The following is a 21,278-nucleotide window of genomic DNA, read 5'->3' on the forward strand; positions in this document are numbered from 1 at the left end:
TTATTGAAGTCATTGAATATAAATTCAACATGCGGCAGCAGCTCCACTTGCCAGCGGCGTGAATGAATGAAGCCTTTCGTCCAATGTCTTGAATCGTGTGACTTGGCAAAATATCAAAGGCAATTTCCTCAACGTGTTCTTGCGACAATTTAACATCTACGACAATACGATATTGTGGGAAGGTTGGCGATATGAAAAAATTTCACATTATTGTAAAAAAACAAATTGAACTAAATTGATACTAAAAAAAAACTCAATACAGGGTTCCCTCGTTTATTTTGCGTTATGTTCCAAAAACTACTCCAGATAATTGAAATCTGCATTAATTGAAAATAAATAAATAAATCACTTTAATTATATATATATATATATATATATATATATATATATATATATATATATTTATCATTTGTTTTTTCGATTTGGCATAATTTTTACTTTATTATGAACGCTTTTTCGTTCATCATATATGATTTTTTTCATTTACATTCATTTTTTCCATTAAAAGTATGTTGTTGTTTTTTAAATTTACTTATTACAGTATACAGTATATATTTTTTCATTTATTGTATTTTTTTGTTTTGGTATGATTTTTAGTTTATTATAAATTATTTTTTATTCATTATATATGGTCTTTTTTTTCATTTAAATTCATTTTTTTCCATTAAAAGTATGTTTTTTTATGTACTTATTACAGTATACAGCACAAGTGTATATTTTTAACATTTATTATATATGTTTTTTTCATTTTGGTATGATTTTTACTTTATCTAAATTCTTTTTTATTCATCATTTATGTTTTTTTTTTTTTTTTCCATTTACAGTTATTTTCCGCGCAAAGGCCAAAAAAGTAAACAAAGCAAAAAGTATGTTTAAAAAAAAAAAGGAAAAAAAAAAAGCACGGCATGATAGGATAGAGTCGACGAGCATGATGATGATTGATGTGCATGACTTCCCTCCAAATAAAATGGAGGCAAATAAGCGTCACAAAAGAAAGACCTGGATAACAAGTCCAGAGAGACCTCCCCCAAAAAGAAAATCTCCAAGCGGATGCGCTTGGCCTGGATTCATTCTTTCATTCATTCATTCATTCCCCAATTGTGCAATCTTGCGCATGCAGCCAACTCATGAAAAATAAAAAGGCGTCTTGTTGCGCAACTCGTCGCCCGGAGTGGCACACGACGGGAATCCGCAGGGATTATTCTCGTGCCCGGCAGATGGGACTTTTCTTTTGGGGCTCATTTCCGTTTAGCGAGCGCCGCTCGCGTCTTGCTTTGGCGGCGCCTTCGCGCCGGCCGGCAGAAACAAGATGGAGGACTAGAAAATCAACAGACAACTTGTCATGAAATTGAAGAGAACAAAAAAAGTGTCTTCTTTTCAAGTGCAAAAGAATTGCAATTTTCCCAAAATGAATTACAGTAGTACAGTTTAAACATGAGGTTGTTTGTTTTTGTTTTTTGTTTGTTTTTTTAATAAAATACTTCATATCAGACGTTTTAATTTTTTATTTATTTTTATGTTTTTAATGAGCAGGATCATCATAGAGAATACACAATTCAGATTTTTCTAGAATAAAGTAGACTTTTTTTTTTTTTTTTAATTAAAAAGTCACAATTTTTAAATCCTAATCTGAAATTGGATTTTTTAATAATTAATTTCTATTTGTCAGGATACAAAACTGCAAAAAATTTTTTTGTAGTTGATTCATTAGATTAGATAGAGCTGTCAAACGATGAATTTTTAAAATCAGATTAATCACATCTTGGAATTGTCATTAATCGCACATAAAAGCAGAGAAAAAGAAAAGAAAAAGTGGCATTTATAAAAATTGTGATTGGTTTTTTTTTTTTATGACAATGAAGTCAGATTTTTTCAAAAAAGATGGTTTCAATCTCAACCATACCAGCCGTTTGGGGCCAAAAAAAAAATAAAAAATTACATTTACAAACCAAATTACCTTGTAAATCCAATAAAAGAATATCCCAGATTATAAAAATGTTTTTTTTTTTGTTTTTTTTTAAATAACCCTAATATTATATTACAATATTAGGGTTAATATTAATTTATAATATTATAATATTAAATTATTCTATTATTATTATTACATTTTAGACTATTTTATTCAATATTATATTATATATTTTATAATATTATAAAGAAGCCTCTCCCCTGCCCCATTCCGAGTCCATTTGAGGTGTTGGGGGGGTGCTAACCGTCTCGTGTGCTTGTGGTGGTGTTTGTTCAGGAGCTGAAAGGTCAGGTGACCCAGCTTCAGCCCCTGCTGTCGACGGCGGATCAGTACCGCGCCGACGTGCAGACGCTGGCCGCCCTGCGCGGCGAGCTGCTCAACCTGTCGGCGGCCCTGACGGCCATCCAGGAGGAGGTGGGCGCGTACGACTACGAGGAGCTGCAGAGGAGGGTCCTGCTGCTGGAGACCAGACTGCACAGCTGCATGAACAAACTCGGTCCCGTAACTACTTCACTACGCACTATTGATTACTCATTACTCATCGTTTGATAGTGGCTTTTTGGGAACCCATTGCCAGGTGGGAAAAAAAAAAGTGGAAATAACGAGCCTAATAGCCAATTAGTGCAGTAATTGGCGTCAACGAAGTACGTTACAGCAGCTGGGTGTCCAGACTTAAAATTGATGGGGTTTTTTTGGGGGGGGGTGTCATGATTTTCGTTGTTCACAGCCCTATTTGTTGGACTTTTACTGACATGGACATTTTTTATTTTTACACAAGTCATTATTTTTCTCATGAAGCTAGTTATACAGTAATATTATGAAAACAAAGTCAGATTTTTTTTTTAAAGATAGATTTTAAGTAAAATAAAAAAAAGGTCCAATTAATAATTAAGAAAATACCTTGGGATATTTTTTTTGGGCCAATAAAATTTATTTTCATATTTCTTTGACATATATATGTTGTTTTTTTTATATAGTTTTTTCATGAAAAAAAAAAATAGAATACAGTACTATGAGATTGTTTTTTCAAAGTACATTATATATATTATATAGTATTGTAGTCTTACCAAAAATAATTTTATTTTATTTTTTTTGGGAGGGGGGGTGTCAAAATCATTTTTAGTATTGTCTTAAACTTTCAAAATAAAAGGGCAGATTTATTTATTTTTTTATCTTGCAAGAAGGGCAGTTTTTTTTTTTTTATCTTGCAATAAAGTCAGATTTTTTTTTAAATCTTGCAATAAGGTCAGATTTTTTTTAAATCTTTCAATAAGGTCAGATTTGATTTAAATCTTGCAATTAAGGTCAGATTTGTAATTTTTTTTAAATCTTGCAATAAGGTAGGATTTTTTTTTGGGGGGGGGGGGGGGGGTAATATTAATTAATTTAAAAAATCTTGCCAGAAAAAAAAAGTCCTTTAACATAAGCCACCATATTTCAAGACTAAAGCCATTAATTAGATTTAGATTTTAAAAAATTGTGATTATCTTTTTCCAAGATGAAAAATAAGAATTTTCAACATGTTTTTATTTTCTGTGGGGAAAAAAAAGGCATAATATTACATGAATCAAGTTAAATGTCTTCAAGAATTAAGTTGCTTTTTTTTTCTTCTTGGCCCAAAACTTTACTTATAAGTAAAAAGTATGTTTTGGAGAATAAAGTCAGATTTTTTTAAATATAATTTAATAAGATTAACTCATTCACTGCCATTGACGGAAAAAGACGTCAAATGATGCATATTTTTTTTCTGGTCTGGCAGTGAATGTGTTAAAGACTTGCAGCTTTTATTGTATGTGATTTGGTATTTTGTACCGAATGAAACATCTCGAAACATCGAATGAATTACAAGGTGACCTCAGGGGAAAAAAAAAAAAAAAAAAAACTACCCCACAAGAAAATAGAATTGTGTTGATTTAATGGACTTTTTTTCTCCACACGCGCTAAAATAAAAGCATGTTCTGTTTTTTGTTTTGTTTTGCGTGTTGTGGGCGGGCAGGTTGCGGCCGTCTGACAGCCGTCAACGGCCCCATCACCGTGCGGGCGTCGGGCTCCCGCTTTGGCTCCTGGATGACTGACGCCATGATTCCCAGCTCTGACAGCAGGGTGAGTCCGACGCTTCTGCTCCATGCGCGTGACTGACAAGAAAGGTTATTCGAGTTAACTAAAACTAACGAAAAAACTCAAATTCTAAAAACAATTTCGTGAACAAAATTAAAACACAACTAACTCTAATAATAGCAAAAATGTCCTTCGTTTTAGTCTCTGGTAATGAATTGAATGCATGAGCCTTTGGGGCCGATTTTACATGTGATTTCAAGTAGATTTTTTTTTTTAATATTAATCGGAATAAGGACGTTTGAAAGCACAGAAGTGACATCATCTAGCAGCAGCCAATAGGAAAGCACCAAAAGATGACGTCGCTCCAATCTTTTATTTATTTTTTTTAAAACATTGCACACATGTAATGCACTGAAACTCAACTAAAACAAAGCATTTATTAAATATCTAAAACTAATAAAAACTAACAGAACCACCCTGACAACTAATTAAAACTAACTAAATTTAAAAAATAATAATAATAAACTCAAAACGAAATGAAAAGGGACTAAAATGAAAAATCCCAAAACTATAACAACCTTGGTCAACACATATTTAAAAAAAAACAACTAAAACTAAAAGTAATTCTGAAACTAACAAAACTAAGTAGTTATTAAATAACTAAAACTAATAAAAACTAACAGAACCATCCTGAAAACCAATTAAAACTAACTTAAAAAAAATAAAAATAAAATAAACTCAAAACGAAATAAAAACAAACTAAAATGAAAAATTCCAAAACTATAATAACCTTGGTCAACACACATTAACACATAAAAAAAAAAAGTATTTATTAAATAATTAAAACAAATAAAAACTAACAGAACCACCGTGAAAATTAATTAAAAATAACTAAATTAAAAAAAAACTCAAAAAAGGAATAAAAAATTTTTTTTTTAATCATGTCCATGCTATTTAAGAAGAATTGATTTTCCATTATGAATCAATATTTGATTGAACTAAGTGAATCGAATCGAATTGCGTGCGTGATATACACATTTCTTTTTAAACTAAAACTAACACTGAAACTAACTAAAACCAAACTAAAACTAAGCATTTATTAAATTACTAAAACTAATAAAAACTAACAGAACCACCACGAAAACTAATTTAAACTAACTCAATCTAAAAAAACTAAACTCAAAATGAAATAAAATCTAATTAAAATGAAAATTCCAAAACTATAATAACCCCGTTTTTTTTGTTTTTGTTTTTTGTGTGTGTGTCTATCTCTGCCTGGTGTTTCAGCAAAACTGAACGTCCACCATATCCACTTTCAAAACTTGTATTTATTTATCCCAATTCATGAAGGGAGCGGAAAGTAGCACAGTTTCCGACACTCGTTTATAAATAAACGCGAGCTCCTCCATTTTTTTCTTTCCGAGCGTGTGCGCGCGCGTCCGCACGTGCGCTGGATGTGAAGTGAGGCCACGGAGGCGGTTGTCAAGGCAACCGTCCCAACCGGCCCTTTTTGCGAGGTGTGATTTATTTGGCCGCCTTGACCCGCATCGGCGCCCCGTTGTTCTTCCTGTCCGCGTCTTGTTGAGACAAAATGGCGGACCGGGCGTAACCCACTGATCTGCATATATGTGACTGGATAGCCGATTAGACTTTTGAGGTGGCGAGGCCGCCATATTGCTCCTCCCAAAGAAACGGTTCTCGCCATACATTGACAGCATCGTAATTGCTGCATTCGAGGATGCTCGGAAGTCGGACTTTTACGAGTTCAAAACAGGAAGTGAACTTGGAAAATTCCACTTGCGAAGTCGGAAAAAAAAAACAAGGAAAATATATATATTTTGCTCTTTTTATTTCCATTTATATTTTTTTTATATATAATTTTCAAATAATATTTTTATATCCATTTTTATTTTCACTTTTAGTTATTTATTTAGTCATTTAATTTATTTTGAATTTTGACACTTTTGGTCCTCCATAGTATATGTCTCATCTGCACGTATACCGTATAGTTTATACGGTAGTCTGCTCGCTAAGCGGGAGCAACAAGATGGCCGCCCCGCGACTTCAACGGCTTGCACGGGCGCGTACGGGCTATCGGCTATATCCAGTCATATATACAGGTCAGTAACCGTTGTAAAGACGAAACACCTTAACTCAACGACTCCCTTATATTGGAAATTTGTGTTTTGATATCAACATCACACATTTTTTTGCACCAAGAAAGTTGTTGAAAAGTTTGACCGTGTCCTGCTCGAGGTGTGGTCCATGGACGGCTTCTACCGTGGCCGGCGCGTGCTGGAGTACCGCACCATGGCCGACTTCACCAAGGGCCAGAACTTCGTGCAGCACCTGCTGCCGCACGCCTGGGCCGGCACGGGCCACGTGGTCTACAACGGTTCGCTCTACTACAACAAGCACCAGAGCAACATCCTGGTACGTCCAAAAAAGGACAAACGTTCAACCCTGGCACGCGCGCTAATTCCGCCATTTTTAACTCTCTTCCTGCCAAGGACGGTAATTAACGTTAATGGAAATCCCGACGACTTCTGCCAATGACGTTAATTGTCGTCAACTGTGTTTTTTTTTTTTAATCACCCACTTTGTTTGTTTGTGTGCACGCGTGTGTCGTAGGTGCAATACCATTTCCGCTCTCGCAGCGTGCTGCTGCAGCGCAGCCTTAGCGGAGCGGGCTACAACAACACCTTCCCATACAGCTGGGGCGGATCCTCCGACATCGACCTCATGGCCGACGAGACGGGCCTGTGGGCCGTTTACACGTCCATACCCAACGCCGGAAACATCGTAGTATGACGAAACTTATTATAAACTTCTATTTTACCTGCTAGCATTCATCAAATTTATGACATAGCATATTGTCGAAGCTGGCTAATGTTAGCATTTAACTGAATTAGAGTGGATATTTATAACGGGCTAATGTTTGAGTTCATCTGAGATGCTAGCTGGACAATTATCGTAAGTGGCTAATGTTAGCATGAATCAGAATTCTTGTTGAAATAGCGAACGTTTGCATTCATTTAAATTAGTGTTAGTTATTTGATTGTAGCTGGCTAATGTTAGCATTCATCACAGTTGCTGGTGAGCCATTTGTGAGCTAGTTGATGTTAGCATTTGTCGGAGTTGCTAGTTAACAGATTGTCGTAACTGGCTAACATTAGAATTCAGTTGACAATTATTGCAATTGGCTAATGTTAGCATTCATCAGAATTTTTGTATAACCAGCTAACGGCTAACATATCATTATCACATTAGCCCAATTATCGTAACTCGCTAATTGTTACATTCATCAGAGTTACTAGTTAGCCATTTTTAAATGGTTGACATGAGCATTTGTCAGAGTTGTAGATTTTAGAATTTTTATAACGGGCTGATATTAGCGTTTCTTAGAGTTGTTAGTTAACTAGCTAACAGCATTCGTCAGTTTTTAGCCAATTTTTGTACCCGGCTGACATTAGCCTAATCACAGTTGGCTGATCGTAACTGGCTAACGGTAGCTTTTGTCAAAGGGTTGTTAGCTTGCTAGTTGCTCCTGGCTAACGCTAGCATCCATTTAAGTACTTAATTAGCAGATTGTTGATCCATTTGTTCCGCGTCCAGGTGAGCCGCCTGTGCCCGCGCTCCCTGGACGTACTCCGCAGCTGGTCGACGGGCTTCCCGAAACGCAGCGCCGGCGAGGCCTTCATGATCTGCGGCGTCCTCTACGTCACCAACTCGCACCTGGCCGGCGCCAAGGTCCACTTCGCCTACAACACCAACACGTCCACCTACGAGTACACGGACGTGCCCTTCCACAACCTCTACTCGCACATCAGCATGATGGACTACAATCCCCGCGAGAGGGCGCTCTACACCTGGAACAACGGACACCAGGTGCTCTACAACGTCACGCTCTTTCACGTCATACGCACCGACGGCTAGACCGCGTTAGTTTAGCGCGGGTCTGGAGACGAGTCACGGACACGGTCGGGTTTGTTGAATTTTGTGGTGGATAGTGTTGGGTCCGCATGTTTTGGGTTTTTTTTGTTCCGTCAATAAATATCAACAAACTTCATGCCTCTCTTCTCACTCTTATGTTTCAGACAAGGAAAACAAAAACAAAAACTGAAAACGAATGTCGTCGTATGTGTGGATCCGAGGTTTTGATCCGAGCATTCATCAGTAGTTAGCAAGGAAATTGTTGTAACTTGCTAACGTCTAAGGTAAGAAAATGGTTGTTGTTGGCTAACATTACAATTTGTTTGCGTTATTAGCTGATTTTCGTAACTGGTTTTAGCATAAGCATTAGTTTGCAAATTAGCATAACTTGCTAACGTTAGCTTTCATCAGTGTTGTTAGCAAATCGCGGCTAACATTAGCATTCATCAGAGTTATTTGTTAGCCAGTCGTAACTAGCCAACATTCTTACATCCTCAAGTTTTTAGATAATGGCTTTTATTTTGTTACCATTCATTGTCGTTTTTTAAGTAGCATTAGCTTTAGCTTAGCAAATTGACATAAATGGCTAACATTAGCGTTTATCTGAGTTATTAGCTGATTTTCATAACTGGCTTTAACATTAGTATTAGTTTGCAAAAATTATCATCACTTTGCTAACATTAGCCTTCATCAGTGTTGTTAGCAAATTTTGGTTAACATCAGCATTCATCAGAATTATTTGTTAGCCAGTCGTAACTAGACAACATTCTCACATCTTCTACAGTTTTTAGATCATGGGCTTTTATTTGTTGCCGTTCATTGTCGTTTTTAATTAGCGGATTGTAATTAGCATTCATCATTTTTGCTACCAAACTCATAAGCGGCTAACGTTAGCATTTTTCAGAGTTGTTCGGTTGTCATTTCTTACCAACCAGCATTAGCGTTAGCTTTAGCAAATTGTGGCTAACATTAGCATTCATCAGAATTATTTGTTAGCCAGTTGTAACTAGCCAACATCCTCAGGAGTTTTTAGATAATGGCTTTAGCGGATTGTAATTAGCAAACATTAGCATTCATCATTTTTGCTACCAGACTCTCATAAGTGGCTAACGTTAGCATTTGTCAGCGTTGTTTGGTTGCCATTTCTCACCAACCAACATTAGCCTTAGCTTGCAAATTGACATAAATGGCTAACAGCATTCGTCAGTGCAATTAATTAGCGGATACGTTTTATCATTCATTGGGGTTGTTTGCGATGCTTTTTAAATGCGCTAGCTAACTCACGCTAGCAGGCAGTGTCACCGCCACACTACAATTGCCAGTTTTGTTTTGTTTAATGACTGTTTTTTGTTTTTTTTCCTCTGCACTAGCTTCTTAATTATTGATGGTGGCCAACTGGAAAATGTTATTTAGGCTCCGTTCAACCTTGGCGTCTGTATCACTTCCAACCTTCTCATTTATTCATCTCCTCGTTTATATCCTCTGGCCTGCTAAATGATGCACCCTCCATTAAAAAGAGACCACCTGAGCAAGGGTGGTGAAATAATGGAGAAACAAAAGGGAATGGTTGTGTGTGCATTGGACAAAAAAACAAAACAAAAACAAAAACACACAAGAGAAGCGTAGACGAGCGGCCGAGATTCTTGTTAATATTTAACAAGCAGGGAGGACCACCTTGTTGAATCTATTTATAGCCTCCAGAGCAAGCCAGCAGCCAATTAGCATCACACGCACACACACGCACACTCACAGCCTGAGGTGAATGATGTCGCTTTTTTTTTTTTTTTTTTACACAAAAGGGGAAGTCGTCCATTCAAATTTGAATATTTTGTCCTGGATATAACGGAGGCGGAATTCGTCTGTTTCTAAGGTCAAACTTTGGACATCAGAAAATCTAGTCAGGTGTTTTGTTTTTTGTTTTGTTTTTGTTTTTTGCAGTTATTTTTAGAATGATCAATTGTCATAAAAGTCTGATGAGAATTTTGCAAAAAAACAAAAAAAAAAAACTAAATAAAACACAAATGTAAAAGGAACTGTGTTAAATATGGCAAAACTACCTAACTTAAATAAATAAATAAAATAAATGCAATAAATAAATGTAATAAATAAATTATGCTCAAATTACATTATTATTCCATTATTATTATTATTATTACATAAATTGTTCCCAATTACAGCTCACCCTGTGAATGTCACATGACCAAATCGAGAAAACAGGTGAGCAGTGATTGGTTACCTGAGCCCCTTTGTGATGTCATTTTCAGTCGACAGCATGTTGCAAAATGTGTTTTCAAAAGCTACTAATTGTACGTGAAAAATAATGAAAGTATCAAAATAATTATAGTCAAAATATTCATTTTGTTGCCATAATGGGCTCAATAAATGAAGTATCCCTTTGAACTACATAAACACATAACAGATGACATTAAATAAAAAAAAAATACCGCAAACAAATATAAGAGAAATAATCCACCAAATAAAACTAGAATGTTGAAATTGTGTTGTTCTTTTTTACGACTTCTTCGAATCTCGTTTCATTACAAAATCCAGCCAATCACACGCCCCCTACCTCGTGCATATTAATGAGCGGGGCGGAGACTTTAGCCTCCCGCGTTCTTAGACTACATAATGTGTTTTTTTGTGTACGCGTGTGGCGCCAGTTTGGATTTGCTGATACGCACTTTCACCCTGAGGAAGCTTTATATATATTTATATCCGTGCGCGTGCGCGTGTTTATCCAGATTGTGTCTCAGTAGGACACACAGGAAATGGGCGTTCGGTCAGGAAGAGACGCACATTCTGTTTCCCACTCTCAATTATTTATGTACAACACGCACACGCACACATACGGGTCCATTGTAAAGCTTGTTTGTGTTTGTTTATCTGCGAGGCAACCATTATGTGTGAATTAGAGCGTGTGCGTGTGTTTGTCTGTGTTTGTGTGTGACCGGAAGTAAGTGCCTCACTGGGCACGTGTAATTTAGAATCGCACAAAAACACGCACTCATGCATAAAAGATGAGTAACTTTTGGAACACACATGCGCACACATTTTGTTGTGTTCCCGCCTTCCCCTTTCTCATCCTTTCTTTTCATTTTTCCTTTTCCCGTTTCCTTCGTTTTTCGATTTTACCTTTCGCCTTTTTAAGAAGTGGAGCATGCGCAGTTGTGGGAAAGGAAAGGAAGAAGATTATCTCTTCTATCGATCTGGTAATCCTCTTCTCTTCTGTTGCTGCGTGAGAGAGGGGAAAAAAACAACAACATCTCGACAGCGGCTGAAGGACAAGAAACACGAGGACGGGAAGAGAGTTGAAGAAGAAGAAGAGCAACATCGCCATCTAGTGGTTGACATGCAGTACTGCAACATGATTATGTTTGCCTTTTATGGCGACAGGTGGGCATTTTATGAGGTATTATCTATCCAATCTGTCAACCCAACCATCGATTGATCACCCAAAGCGTCTGCCCATGATTTTGTCAACCCAAAAGGAATCCATCTCTCCTTGTATTTTACATTTTGGTCACATGGTCTAATCGTGTCTCTCTCGCTGTCCTACTTTGTGACGTCATGTTTTTTTTTGATGATATCCATCATTTATTAGCGTCGGTTTCCACGGTGGCAAGAGCAGAGCTCTCATCCCCAGAATGATGAAAAGAAGAAGAAAGGGAGGGGGGGGGTGTTAGATGCCCAAGTTGCCGTGGCAACATGATCAAACACGTGCAGGACAATGTCACGTGACATCCGCCATCGTCCGGCGATTCGGATCCCGGCGGGATTTCCTGAACTTCATCATTTCAAATGATGCAAATTTATAGGAAATCCCGTGGTTTTAAAAATTCAGTCAAAAACATTTTGATTTGTTGAGATTGGCATGTCACAGTTCAGCTCATTTCCATCATCGCTCTAATATCCACCGATGGTTCGGCAGCTCGGCTGGACCGAGTTTGTGCAGAAAAACAAACACCGACTCGCTATCTTGTTGGTTTTCCGTTGGTAAGGTTGTTTCTTTATTACTTAGTTACTTAGTCAGCTGACACCGTCATTCTTTCAGCAGTTTGATATTTCATTCCTTTGTTCGTTCTTTCATAAGTTCACTTGCTCACTAACAGTTAAGTTACATACTTTGTTCATTTTCTGTAACCGTCATTCTTTTATTCATTCACAGTTAGTTAGTTAGTTAGCTAGCTAGCTAGCTAGCTGCTAGCTAGCTAGCTAGTTAGTTGGTTGGTTGGTTGACACCATTCTTTCAGCCGTAAGAAATTTAATTCCTTTGCTCATTCCTTAATTAGTTCGCTTGGTCACTTAATTGTTCAGTTGTTGTAACAGTTAGTTACATGGTTTGTTCATTTTGTGTTCGTTAATTGACACCTTCATTCTTTTATTCATTCACTTTGTTCTTTTTAATTAGTTTACTCATCCAATTTGTTAGATAATAGTTATTTACATAGTCTCTTTATTTTCCTTTATTTAGTTAGTTAATTAATGAGTTACTAACAGTTAGTTACATAGTTTGTTCATTTTCTGTTTGTTAATTGCCATTAATTCTTTTATTCATTCCACTTTGCTCATTAATTAACTTGCTCATTCAACTTGTTCGCTCATAGTGTGTTTATTTTCACTTAATTTGCTAATATTTATTTACATAGTGTATGTTTTCACTGAGTTAGTTTAGTTGACGACTTCATTCTTTCAGCAGTTCGAAATGTCTTCAGTTAGTTTGTTCGCTCACTTGCTAACGACAATGAAGGTACATAGATGATTTCTTTTCTGTTAGCTCGTTAGTTACTTGACAGCATTCTCTCGTTCACTCGCTTCTTTGTTGCTTAATTCAGTTTGTTTGTCCGTTCAACTCGTTCGCGAGTAGTCGTTGACATCGTGTTGTTCATTTGTTTGCTCCTCAATGCTTTAATTCATTTGCTCATTCAACTTGTTGGTTAATAGTTGACTTTTATTTTCATGCTAAAGTAAATGTATTCGTTTTTGTTGCTCACCCCTTCTTTATTTTCTTTCAACACATTTCATAAGGATGTGTGCTGATTATATGGAAGTGTCTCATTCCAACGTTTTTTTTTTTTTTTTTTTAAGCTTTGTTTCGATGTAAGTTGCTGCTACTACTTTAAAATCAGCTCAGCTTCAGGACTCCTCCCCTCTTTTACTCTCTCTCTCTCTCTCAGGACGCAAACCAGTTTCAAGAGAAGGGAGGGTTTAAAAAAAAAAAAAGCAGCATTATTTTGTGCATGGAGAAGGCGTGTACTTCCTCCAAAAGACTTCCAGGAGAACTCCAGCTTGAGGGACGTGTTGCGAGAGGTGCAGACATGGACTGGGGAACTGATTTGTGGGTGAGTTTCAACACTTTTTTTTTTGTTTTTTTGACAACAACAAATTGTAACTTTTAGGTGGCCTTGAAGTCCCGTCAGGAAGCAGAGTGTGTGTGTGTTTGTGTGTGTGTGTTTTTATAATACGTGTGAGTGTGAAAAGAAGATTTCGCAATCCCTCCCCGCATACCTTCTCGCTTGTTTTCTCTTAAAGGTGTACACAATACGTGACGATTTCACCTGTTTGCGTTTCCACGCATGACAGGAAGTCCGCTTGACTTCCACCGGGCACATCCTTGTTTTTGTTTTTTTATGACCAATGAAAATGGTGATGTCAGTTTTGTCCCGTGCGGCTGAGCAGCTGTTTAATATTTTTGTTGCTTATTTATCTATTTATTTATTTTGCTCCTCCTCCCAAGCAGTCAAATGTCCTAGATTGACATTATTTCAGATTGGTGGGAGTAAAAAAAAAGTTTATTGTTGCTCAATATTCAGAAGTTATGTTTATGTTTTTGTTAGCTAGTTATTACGTTAGTCTGTATTGTTATTTTATGAGTATGTAATTGTGATTGTTTTTGATTTGTTCTTCCGTCCGTCGGCGTGTTTGTTTGTTTGTGAGTCGTTACTTAACTCGATTACATTGTAATCTCAATTTTATTTATGTAGCGCTTTCGAACGGCCTGAAATGTTACAAAGCGCTTTACAGAAACAGAAAAAAACAAACATAACCTAACATAAAATATGAACTTTCTTCCATCTCTACATACGCTTTGATGTTAAAGCGGTTTTTCGATGAAAGAGGACAGAATTGGTCTCCTTTCAGCAGTTGATCAGAGACACAATCGCAACGGTTTGTTTTTGTTACCTAGTTAGTTTGTGTCATGAAGTTTGTTGTTGTTGTTTATTGGTCGCCGTTCGTCGTTTAGTTGTTTGTGAGTTCTGTCATGACCTGCTTGCAGAGTTTCCTCACCAATAAGTTGTTTGATTGCTAAGAAGGTCAACGATTAATCAGGACAACTTTGGCCAAAAACGCCTATAAAAAAAAAAAAGAAGTAAATTTGTAGCTGTTCATGAGCCATTTGTAGTATCAGCGTACGTTTGGTCTCTTTTTTGAAGATAACATTTTGAATTTTTCCTCCCAAAACAGTCAGAATCTGTGTAAGTGCTCCTGTCACTGATTTTTGAATACAGAAAAAAAAAAAAGAGGCGAATCTTATGTGCATCTAATTTCTTTTCACAAAATCTGCCTCAAAAATGAATTTAGAATGTTGATGAGGACTTGAAAATGCTACAAGATCAAAGCTTGAGGTCAACCTTAGTTCCAGTTCAAATTTGACAACAATCCTACCCAAAAAAAGAAGAAAAAAAGGCATTTTACACATTTTACAGGAAAGGTACAGGTGAACCCCAAATGAACATTTGACCTGTTTCAATTCTGGAACGTTTCAACATACAATCATGATCTTTGGCTCGAATGAAAGCTTAGACTTCCATAAACCCAAGTATTACTGAAAAATAGTCATCGAAGCATAAACACATGTTTTGAATTATGAAACGGTTGTGCATCGAATAAAATGAGTCGGGCGATAGAAAGAGAAATAAAAGAAAGAGGTGAAAAGTCGGAATCCTTCCTGCTAAGAGTATAGTTTTACTCAGTGAAGCATCAAAGCCAAAGCCAAAGGCGGCCATGCCTCGCCATGGCGCACGCACCCCCACATGTTCGCTAACATCAAAGAATCAAACATTCATGCAAAAAACAACAACAACGCAATCATTACTTAACAAAAGAGTGCCAAGAACAGAACCCTGTGGAACACCGCGTTTGAATGGATTGCGATGAAATGACTCCGTTTTGGATTCATTTCATACAGAATGCAAAAGTGTGCCATATTTCCCAAGTACATTTTTCTACAACTGTTCAGGAAAACTTCACTTTCATCGTTTACAGCCTGCTTGCATTTTTTTTTTTCCTCAATCGTTAAATGATTTGCTATGTGGTAGGCCGGCTCAATATCATTCTTGATTTGTAGGTTTGCTTGAGTTTTTTTGGGTTTGCTAATTTACACATTGGTCTGTTTATTCATATGCTAATTAGTCAGTTAGTTGCTTGCTTGGTTGGTTATAGTACTTCTCGCACTTCTTAGTTTGCTCACTCTGGAGTTGGTTAGTTAGTTAGTTAGTGTTTTGTTAGTCAGTTTGCTATTCAGTTAGTTTGTTGTTTAGTTAGTGTGTTATTCAGTTAGTTCGTTTGTTGTTTAGTTAGTTAGTATGTTATTCAGTTAATTAGTTATTCAGTTAGTTAGTTAGTTATTCAGTTAGTTTGTTATTCAGTTAGTTCGTTTGTTTAGTTAGTTAGTATGTTATTCAGTTAGTTAGTTATTCAGTTAGTTAGTTAGTTAGTGTGTTATTCAGTTTGTTTGTTACACAGTTAGTTATTCAGTTAGTTAGTTTGCTGTTTAGTTAGTGTGTTATTCAGTTAGTTTGTTATTCAGTTAGTTAGTCAGTTTGCTATTCAGTTAGTTTGTTGTTTAGTTTGTGTGTTACTCAGTTAGTTAGTTATTCAGTTAGTTAGTATGTTATTCAGTTAGTTTGTTATTCAGTTAGTTCGTTTGTTGTTTAGTTAGTTAGTATGTTATTCAGTTAGTTAATTAGTTATTCAGTTAGTTAGTTAGTTATTCAGTTAGTTTGTTATTCAGTTAGTTCGTTTGTTGTTTAGTTAGTTAGTATGTTATTCAGTTAGGTAGTTAGTTATTCAGTTATTTAGTTAGTTAGTGAGTTAGTGTGTTATTCAGTTAGTTAGTTAGTTAGTTATTCAGTTAGTTTGTTATTCAGTTAGTTCGTTTGTTTAGTTAGTTAGTATGTTATTCAGTTAGTTAGTTATTCAGTTAGTTAGTTAGTTAGTTAGTGTGTTATTCAGTTTGTTTGTTACACAGTTAGTTAGTTATTCAGTTAGTTAGTTTGCTGTTTAGTTAGTGTGTTATTCAGTTAGTTTGTTATTCAGTTTGTTTGTTATACAGTTAGTTATTCAGTTAGTTAGTTTGTTGTTTAGTTAGTTATTCAGTTAGTTTGTTTAGTGTGTTATTCAGTTAGTTAGTTAGTGTGTTAGTTAGTTAGCTAGTGTGTTATTCATTTAGTTCTTCAGTTAGTTAGTTATTCAGGACGATTATGACACAACCCTCAAGTGTATGCTTCGACTTTCCTCTGGCGAGTACGCTGTCGGTCTCGCCGGCTGAGATTGGATCACATGTCGTCGTCGGGGGCGGACAAGTTGGACCGGTTCCGACTTGGGCGGAGCTCCCAGCGTCGTCGTCAAGTCCCCCGGGGATGACGTCAGCGCGGACACGGCCAAGCCAGTGTGACGACTTCGGGGCGTTATCGAGCGGAGCCCTTCTGTTGACGTTTTAGCCGACTTCCTCACCCTTGACCCGCTTTCCTCTCCATTGTCTCCCCCCTTCCTTCCCCAACAGGACACTGCACACCCTTTAACCCCCCTCCCCCCCTTTTCCCCTAATGGCCCTGACATCACTTAGGTGGAGTCTTTGTCGTGCTCGGCGTGCGGCAATTCCAAATCGACGACGTCATCGTGACGTTCCGCTGCTGTACCACACACACAACACGCACACACGCAAAACACACCCATGAGGAGATTTGCTCAGGTGCCAAAACGGCAACATTCCCATTACACAACTTTTTTTTGTTTTTTTTGGTCCACTACTGCACACAGAACGTGCGCTTACATGCGCTCCACTGTGTGTGCGCGCTACAAACACACACCGTTCACAACAACACACACTCGGGTCATTTTTTGGAGCGTGCTCAGGTTGTGCCAATTGTTCTCGTCTTGTCGTGTGTTGCGAGTCTTCGGGTTGTGCGTCCATGTTGTTTGTGTGTTGTGTGTTCTAGTTCAGTTCACATGTTAACATATTCAATTGTCTGTTTTTTTGCGTGATCATAAAGTGTACATGTTTGTATGTGTTTGTGTGTTCGAACGACTTTATCAATACGTTTGAACGATGTTACCAATTTTTTTTCCAAGAGACTTCAGCAATTTGTTCGGATCGACTTTACGAACTTATTTGAACGATTTTACCAATACGTTTGAACAAATTGACCAATACATTCTAACGGTCCCAATTTGTTCCAATGACTTTTATCAATACTGACTTTGCAGTATTTTGACGTGACGTCACATCACGACATTACCGTAATTACGGTCGTCTGCTTTACTAACGCGACTTGAATTACTGTATTATCAATCATCATGATTGTATGACTATCATGTCTAACAATGGGATGTCCCCGCTAAGATAGTAAGACAAACGTGTAAAAGTTTACTGACGAATGTTGGTTTTATTTTTAGCACCATAAGTCATCGTACATCACCGTAAGAGCTGAAGAGATGTTACAAACTAGGCATACAACAATCGAAAAGAAATATAAAGACTAACGAACGAATAAAATGTACCTTTTGCCTCTTTGGAGGGGCTAAAAGAGGACTTTTATCGACGCTGCGCAACAAAACTTTTCTAGCTTACAGACGCTATTAAGTTACCATAAGTACAAAAACACTAAACAGGAAGTGCTTCTTCAACTATAAAAGCATTATCGCAAAACCGGAAGTCATGAATTACAATGTGGATGTCCAAATAAAACACATTTCTTCGGTAAGAAAATAATAATTCAGGTTATTTATAACGTGTGTGCGCGCACTTGGCATCAGGACCAGAACGAGGTGATCGACAAGCACACTCAATCGGGTCTGGACCTGGTGGAGCGCTACATCAAGTTCGTCAAGGAGCGCACCGAGATCGAGCAGAGCTACGCCAAGCAGCTCAGGTGCGGCCGCTTCCGCTTCCGCTTCCGCTCGCTCGCGTGTGTGTGTGTGTGTGTCACTGTGCGATTTTTTGTGTTGCAGGAGTCTGTCCAAGAAGTACGCCAAGAGAGGAAGCAAAGATGAGCAAGACTGCAGGTCACAAACTGCATCTTTGTTGTTGTTGTTGTGCGTCTTCGTCGTGTGTCTGTTCATGTTAAGCTTGTGTGAAATAGAATTATTGATCTTGTTTTCATGATTTGACTCGGTTTTGTGTATTTTAACGTTTTGTACGGCAACATTGAGTGTCCTCGAAGGCGCTGCGAATAAAGTTTATTCCAGTATTATTTTTAGGGGTGTCAAAATTAGTGCATTAATTAATGAGTTAATTTAAAATTCTTTTAACGTCACTAATTTTCTTTAATGCACAATTAAGGGCCACCCCTTAATTGGAATGCTTGTACTGTGGGTCATGAATTGAATAATAATGCATATATTTGTGGAGGTTGGTCTAACAGATGAAACTATGCCATCTAGTGGCAGCAACAAAAAAAAAAAAAAAGACCTCAAGACAAATCAATATCACACTGATTTTTTTTTGTTTTTTTTTTGCTTTTTTAAAAAACGAAAACGAACTGAAACAACATTTTATGTTTACAAAACTAACTAAAACTATAATAATAGCAAAAATGTCCTTTTTCTTTTTTTTTTTATTTTTTTGTTTATTTTTTATTTTTTTTATTTATTTATTTTTTTTAGTCTTGAGTAATTAATTGAATGCACGAGCCTTTGGGGATGATTTTAAGTCGATTTATTTTGATCTTAACCGGAAAAAAAGGACGTTTAAAAGTGTGTCACACAGAAGTGACGTCATCTAGCAACAGCCAATAGAAAAGCACCAAAAGATGACGTCGCTCCCATGGTTGTTTTTTAAATATTGTGCACAACTAATACACTTATTTAAAAAAACTAAAACTAATACTGAAACTAGCTAAAACTAAACTAAAACCAAGCATTTGTTAAAGAACTAAAACTAATAAAAACAAACTTAAAAAAAAACAAAACTCGAAATGAAATGAAATCAAAACTAGCTAAAATGAAAAACTCCATTTGTGTGTTCATGTTGTGTTTTTCCTCTCCCGTTTTCGGAGCGTTGAGATTTGTTCGGTAATGGTGCAATGTGTCGCTCAGGTTCAGCAACCACGCGGCCCTGCAGGATATCGTCAACGAGCTGAACGACTACGCGGGCCAGCGGGAGATGATCGCCGAGAGCATGATGACCAACATCTGCGTGGAGCTCGCCAAGTTCCTGCAGGACCTCAAGCAGGAGCGCAAAGCGGTGACCGACCGAGCGCGAGCGCGAGCGTTACACAACACCGCACGCACGCGACAGTCGTCCCTGAACGCATCGTGTCGCCTTCGCAGCATCTCTACGACGCCAAGAAAGCCCAACAGAACCTGGAGAGCAGCTTCAAGCAGCTGGAAAGCGTACGTCCTTGCTCGTTTGTGGGTTCCTTGTGCGTTTTGTCGTCAGATTGCACCAAAAGATGACGTCGCTAGCATGGTGTTGTTCTTTTACATATTGCACACAAGTAATACACATTTTTTAAACTAAAATTAATACCAAAACGAACTAAAATAAAAAAAAGTGAAAAACTAAAAAAATGTTTTCGTAAAACAAAAAAATGTTTTTTTCTTTCTTTTTTAAAAAAAAAAGTGCACAATTAATACATATTTAAAAAAACAACTAAAACTAATACCGAAACTAATTAAAAAATAAAAATAAAAAAAAATTAGTCAAAAAAATATTTTTTTTAGAATATTGTGCATTAAAAATACACATTTTAAAACTAAAACTAATACCGAAAAAAGAAAAAAAATATTTCTTTTTTAAAAAAAATATTTTGCACAAGTAATACACATTTTTAAAAACTAATACCAAAACTAACTAAAAAAACAAAAAGTAAGAAGCTAAAAAAATATTTGAGTAAAAGTAAAAAAAAAATTCCCTTTTTTTTTTTTTTAATATTGTGTATAAGTAATACACATCTTTTAAACGAAAACTAAAAAATGTTTTTTTTCTTTCTTGTTTTAAAATATTTGCACACAAGTCATCCATTATTTTTATATTAACCACCTTGCAAGTGTGTCACACAGAAGTGATGTCATCTAGCAGCAGCCAATAGAAAAGCACCTTCAGATGACGTCACTCCCATTGTGTTTTTTTTTTAAATATTAAAACTAAAGCTAATACTGAAACGAACAAAAACTAAACTAAAATAATTTTTAAAAAAAACTAACAGAACCACCTTGAAAACAAACTAAATTAAAAAAAAACAAAACTCAAAACAAAATCGAAAGGAACTCAAATGACAAATTCCAAAACTATGATGATATCCCTGACTCGGTCTTATGTTCGTCCTGCTTTTGATGACATCATCAATGACGTGTGCATGTTTGTGTGTGTTTGTGTGCGTGTAGACAAAGAAGCGCTTTGCCAAGGAGTGGGCGGAGGCGGAAAAAGCGACGCAACAGGCGGAGAAAACGGAGGGCGACCCCGGCGCCACCAAGATCGACGTCGACAAAGTAATCACAAAATACAAAATTCCATTTTATGAATCCGAGACGCGCGATAATAACTGACGTCAGACATTTTATTGTGGGAATGCTGACAGAAAACTATTTGACGTAAAAAAAAAAAATTAAAAAAAAGAACTTTGTTTGGATTTTTTGAGATATGAGAAATGACTTTTATGAGTTGGAAAATGTTTGAAAAAATTATTCGCAGTCAAAACTAAGGCCGGATATTGATTCAAATTTCCTCAATCGATTCGATTTTGATTCACAAGAGTTCAGTTCGATATTGATTCATTTTGGAAAATCAATTCTTCTTAAATAACATGCATATGATTAAAAAAAAAACAGCTCAGTAAACATTAAATTAAAAATAAAATTTCGAGAGGCAGTAACTCATTAAATGATTTATTTATTCATGAAAATAACATGTTATAATCCTTCAAGTGTTGCACAAATATTGATGTCAGCAATATGAAAATGTGTTCAAAATTCCAATTCAACAATCATCAAAGTAAAGTGTCATAAAGCGCAATAAGTCATGTCTTTCATAAATGTGAGAAAATACTTTAAATTCCCGTAAACATTACATTTCAAGAAAACTCTAACATACAACAAA

General features: G+C 36.5%; 2 protein-coding genes across 7 annotated transcripts in view; both read left to right on the top strand.

The window, feature by feature from the left end:
* The window catches only part of LOC144020550 (noelin-2-like), a 25,585-nt gene extending 12,320 nt beyond the window's left edge, over positions 1 to 13,265 (top strand). Inside the window, exons 7-13 of one of the 3 annotated variants that reach the window (XM_077524140.1) lie at positions 2,246 to 2,465; positions 3,966 to 4,072; positions 6,284 to 6,460; positions 6,659 to 6,832; positions 7,643 to 7,915; positions 8,125 to 8,244; positions 13,135 to 13,265. In XM_077524140.1, the coding sequence (XP_077380266.1) occupies positions 2,246 to 2,465; positions 3,966 to 4,072; positions 6,284 to 6,460; positions 6,659 to 6,832; positions 7,643 to 7,915; positions 8,125 to 8,211 (1,038 nt within the window). In that variant the 3' untranslated portion in view covers positions 8,212 to 8,244; positions 13,135 to 13,265. Of the gene's footprint in view, positions 1 to 2,245; positions 2,466 to 3,965; positions 4,073 to 6,283; positions 6,461 to 6,658; positions 6,833 to 7,642; positions 8,097 to 8,124; positions 8,245 to 9,330; positions 9,349 to 13,134 lie in introns of those variants that run through there. The other 2 variants (XM_077524139.1, XM_077524141.1) reach the window with 2 other exon arrangements.
* The window catches only part of trip10b (thyroid hormone receptor interactor 10b), a 20,873-nt gene continuing 10,664 nt past the window's right edge, over positions 11,070 to 21,278 (top strand). For 3 of the 4 annotated variants that reach the window (XM_077524136.1, XM_077524135.1, XM_077524137.1), the window contains exons 1-6: positions 13,136 to 13,299; positions 17,996 to 18,111; positions 18,191 to 18,244; positions 19,277 to 19,424; positions 19,511 to 19,573; positions 20,567 to 20,671. In XM_077524136.1, coding sequence (XP_077380262.1) covers positions 13,198 to 13,299; positions 17,996 to 18,111; positions 18,191 to 18,244; positions 19,277 to 19,424; positions 19,511 to 19,573; positions 20,567 to 20,671 — 588 coding nt within the window. In that variant the 5' untranslated portion in view covers positions 13,136 to 13,197. Of the gene's footprint in view, positions 11,354 to 13,134; positions 13,300 to 17,995; positions 18,112 to 18,190; positions 18,245 to 19,276; positions 19,425 to 19,510; positions 19,574 to 20,566; positions 20,672 to 21,278 lie in introns of those variants that run through there. The other variant, XM_077524138.1, reaches the window with a different exon arrangement.

This window comes from Festucalex cinctus, chromosome 6, assembly GCF_051991245.1.
Source record: "Festucalex cinctus isolate MCC-2025b chromosome 6, RoL_Fcin_1.0, whole genome shotgun sequence".
NCBI classification, from domain to species: Eukaryota; Metazoa; Chordata; class Actinopteri; order Syngnathiformes; family Syngnathidae; genus Festucalex; species Festucalex cinctus.